The following is a 4,452-nucleotide window of genomic DNA, read 5'->3' on the forward strand; positions in this document are numbered from 1 at the left end:
GTTATTCTAATACATAACATGACTTGGATAATTTGGTGTTTATAACTATACATTTTCTTTTGAATATTCTTTTACTCATCTTCTTTTATATAATTTTGTTATTGTCTCACATTCTCTTCAAAACAAAGGGTGATTTTTTTTTTCACTCTCTCTCTCTTATTAATTATTTCTTGCAACTCTACTTTGAATTGATGATTTTTTGTTTTTTTTTTTGTCTCTACTTTTGGATGATACACTTTGGTGGTGTGTTTTTTGAGTTATTTATCACATGTACACTCTATCCCTCTTATAGTTTTGATTTGAGTTAATTTTTAGATATTTTAGAAGTAGGAATTTGAGTTTATATCAAAACACAATTTACATGATTATATATTTGAATGTATCTATAAATTATTTGAGTAATATTAATTGTAAATTTGTGATGAGGTTTGGTAATCATGATAATCTTCTTAAGAGAATGAAAAATTCAAATGATTAGTTGTGGAACTTAAATTGTAAAAAAATAAAAATAAAAAAACCATAACAAACTATAAAAAAGTTTGAATAATATAGATCACTTGAAAAAAAGAATAGCATTTCTATCTTTTATCAAAAAAAAAAAAAAGGAATAATATCAATCAAATTAATGCACCTAAGTTTTTCCCCAAAAAAAAAAAAAAATTAATTTTAGAATCAATAGAATGATACATTTGTAAGGATAAATCCTACATTATACTAGGTTACAAAAGTTGTATATTCACAAACATCACGTGATTTTGTAACTATTTTTCAATAAAATTGATGTAAAATCGTAAAATCGGACACCTCACTGCTAAAAAGAAACTAGGTAGGCAGCAATAGTCTGCACTTTCCAGAAACCTCAAGAAAAAATGTTACAGCATCGGAAGTAAAAGTTGGCCCAATCGAATGGCGCCAACAATTCCACAAACACTAAGGCCACTGTTAAGCCAGCACAGAACAACCACAGCAACAGCCAAATTCCTCATATCTCGCAACCCAGCACATAAATGGACCAACACAAACAACAACAACAACAATGCTCTCAGTTCTCCTAGACTCACCTATTTCCATCGTCCTCATCCTCACCTTATTCCTGATCATCTTCCTCTTTCGCTTTGCCATCGTTTTCTTCTTCTTCGTCATCCTCTTCGTCTTCTCCGTCGGCTTTGTTCACCTCCTTTTAGAATTTCTCTGACCCTTATGACCACTTCTCAGGCCACCGCGTCAGACTCCACACAGCCCTCAAACAAAACGGTATCCCATTTCTCTATCTATATAGCTTTATAATATTCATCTGTGAGTAATGGTTCTCTCAAGCTTTGCATAAATTTTTGTGATAATTGGCTATCTCTCTAGAATGTCAACCAAATATGAGGTTTGTTAATCATGATAATTTTATTGAAAGAATGAAAAATTTAAATAATTAATTATAGAACAAATTCATCATATATATATTTATATGAAATTCTAACTGTTAAATTAAATTATATGTTCTTATCACATATTTACAAAATTTCAAGAAAATTAAAGATTAATTATTATGTCATCAAATAAATGTTATAATTTTAAATTTTTGTAATCTAAAGTTATATAAAAAAATTAAGTTAATTAATTAAATAGTAATAATATCTGATTTGAATAAATGTTATAATTTAAAATTTTTGTAATCTAAAGTTTTATAAAAAAATTAAGTTAATTGATCAAATAGTAAATAATATCTTATTTGAATGAAATTTGATGTGTATATTAAAAACATAAAAAAATATGAAATTTAACGGTTAGATTTTCAAAATTCACAAATATATATATATATATATAAATTTTAGAGAAAAATTTTATTCTTAATTGTGGAACTTAAAAATTTTAGTTGTCTTATCCAAAAAAAAAAATTAGTTGTAAAAAAAAAAAACATAACAAACTATAAAAAAGTTTGAATAATATAGATCACTTGAAAAAAAAGAATAGCATTTCTATCTTTTATCACAAAAAATGGAATAATATCAATCAAATTAATGCACCTAAGTTTTTCAAAAAAAAAAAACTCAAAATAATAGAATGTTACATTTGTAGAGATAGAGAGATAAAAAAAATAATATTTGCAGTAATTTTTGAAGAATAAATCTTACTGTATACCAAGTTACAAAATAGCTGTATATTTACCAATATTGCGTGATTTTTTTAACTAGTTTTCAATAAAATTGTTGTCAAAATTTTTCTAATACAATATATTAACAATTTAGCAAGAGCACCGTGCATCGTAAAATTGGACACCAAACTTGCTAAAAAGGACCTAAGTGGGCAGCAATAGTCTTCACTTTCCAGAAACCACAAGAAAAATGAACACTATGATGTTACAGCATCAGAGATAAAAGTCAGCCCAATCGAATGGCGTCAACAATTCCACAACCACTAAGGCCACTGTTTAGCCAGTACAGAACAACAACAACAACAGCCAAATTCCTCCTATCTCGCAACCCAGCACATAAATGGACCAACACAAACAACAACAACAACAACAACAATGCTTATAGTTCTCCTAGACTCACCTATTTCCATCATCCTCACCTTAATCCTGCTCATCTTCCTCTTTCGCTTTGCCATCGTTTTCTTCTTCCTCGTCATCCTCTTCGTCTTCTGCGCCGACTTTGTTCACCTCCTTTTCGACATTCTCTGACCCTTATGACCACTTCTCAGGCCACCGCGTCGGACTCCACACAGCCCTCAAACAAAACGGTATCCCGTTTCTCTATCTATATAGCTTTATAATTCATCTGTTAGTAATGGGTCTCTCTAGCTTTGTATAAATTTTTGTGATAATTGGCTATCTCTCTAGATTGTCAACCAAATATGAGTGATGGGTGATTGTATGTTCATTCAGTAAATTGTTATACTGGGGTTTTCCTGGGCTGTTTTAGGTTTGTCAGTCCTATCTGAGTAATGGGTCACTGTGAAAACCTGAATTTGTTAATCATTTGTGCTAATTTTGGCTGTTTCTCTTGGTCTATCTGTGATGTCACTGAGGTGTGTAATGGGTCTCTCTAAATGGACTAATAATGTATGATTATTGGCTGTCCTCTGGGTTTTTTAGTCATATGGGACTATGGGAGTGATGGGTTGCTCTATATTTTATTGATGATAGCCAAAACTTAGGTGCAGTTCCAGAGGTTCTCAAATTGAATTCAACTATGGTATATGGTTGTATTGACCAATGCAGGAAATAGTCTTTACAAGGACAATTATATTCAATCAGGTGGTTCATTGATATATGGAACCACATGGTTTAATTTAATTGGAACTTAAGGTACAACACTTAAGGAATTGTATTTCTATGAATGATAGCTTTTGATTCAGTCATGCATGCATTGTAGTTCTCTATTTATTTATCAGCTGCAGCCTGGTGATAAGTTTTATCTGTGCAAATAAGGGTCTTGACTCTTGATTCTCTTTACTTGAGTAATGGGTTTTGGGTTTTGAATGTGCAGGTGAGGGTTGTGATAAAGGGGCGGGTACAGGGGGTGTTTTATAGAAACTGGACAGTGGAGAATGCGACCCAATTGGGGCTGAAAGGTTGGGTGCGGAACAGGAGGGATGGCTCTGTGGAAGCTTTATTCTCTGGGAACCCTGATGTGGTCCAGGAGATGGAGCAAAGGTGTCGCCGAGGTCCACCGGATGCAATGGTTACTGGCCTCGAGGTATTTCCTAGCAGTGATGATCCTGGTTCTGGATTCAAGCGCAAACCAACTGCCTGATCGATCCATTTAAAAACATAGTACCATTTGCTGTGCTAGTATGTATACTCTTTTCCTCTACATAAATTATGCAGCAAAACTATAAAGGAAACATATTTGATTTAGTTGTGAATCAGTGGTCATCTTGTTCAATGACATGCTTCTGAATTATTATATTTATATTTATTATACGTCAGCTTGTGAATATTTGGTTTCTGTTCAGATGTGTTTGGTTGATGAGTACTTTGTTTGAACTAAAGATGTGCTTGTATAAGACTGCTGCCCTTACAATACATCTATCATTTAAATCCATTGACATTGAACTCAGATTCACAGAACATGGCTGCTTATTAAACATACTTGAATAGCTTGTATCCTTCTCAGTAGTTGCTTCATTCTTGATGAAGCATATGTTAATAGATAACACTCTAGGAACTTGTAGGGCCTGAATAATATGATGAAAATAAATGGGGGATTTTTCCTTTGCCTTTTTCCTACAGTGGCTTAGTGCAAAATCATCATGCTGAGATCCCTGTTGTGATGAGTTGCCTTCTGATCCTGCTATAGGAAACCACAAGTCTTAATCATAAAATATACTTTCTAAGTCAACTGCCAATCTGAAATGTCTTGTTATGAGATGTCTCAAAATCTTGGTGCAAATGTATAATATAATCCCAGATTATTCATACTGTCAGGTTTGGTTGGATATTGTGATTCATCGGTG

The 4,452-nt window shown here is 32.3% G+C and overlaps 1 protein-coding gene across 3 annotated transcripts; it reads left to right on the forward strand.

Moving 5' to 3' along the window:
• Window positions 1-870: 870 nt before the first annotated feature.
• On the forward strand, window positions 871-3,944 carry LOC115953443 (acylphosphatase). Of its 3 annotated transcripts, none has more exons than XM_031071084.1 (3): window positions 871-1,032; window positions 2,500-2,733; window positions 3,483-3,944. In XM_031071084.1, exons 1-3 carry the CDS (start codon window positions 907-909, stop codon window positions 3,747-3,749), a joined length of 627 nt encoding a protein of 208 aa, XP_030926944.1. In that variant the 5' UTR covers window positions 871-906; the 3' UTR covers window positions 3,750-3,944. The 3 variants fall into 3 exon arrangements, with proteins under 3 accessions (XP_030926944.1, XP_030926945.1, XP_030926946.1); XM_031071085.1 differs by having other exon boundaries at window positions 871-1,026; XM_031071086.1 differs by lacking the exons at window positions 871-1,032; window positions 2,500-2,733 and adding an exon at window positions 1,041-1,254.
• The last annotated feature ends 508 nt before the right edge of the window (window positions 3,945-4,452 follow it).

This window comes from Quercus lobata, chromosome 7, assembly GCF_001633185.2.
Source record: "Quercus lobata isolate SW786 chromosome 7, ValleyOak3.0 Primary Assembly, whole genome shotgun sequence".
NCBI classification, from domain to species: domain Eukaryota; kingdom Viridiplantae; phylum Streptophyta; class Magnoliopsida; order Fagales; family Fagaceae; genus Quercus; species Quercus lobata.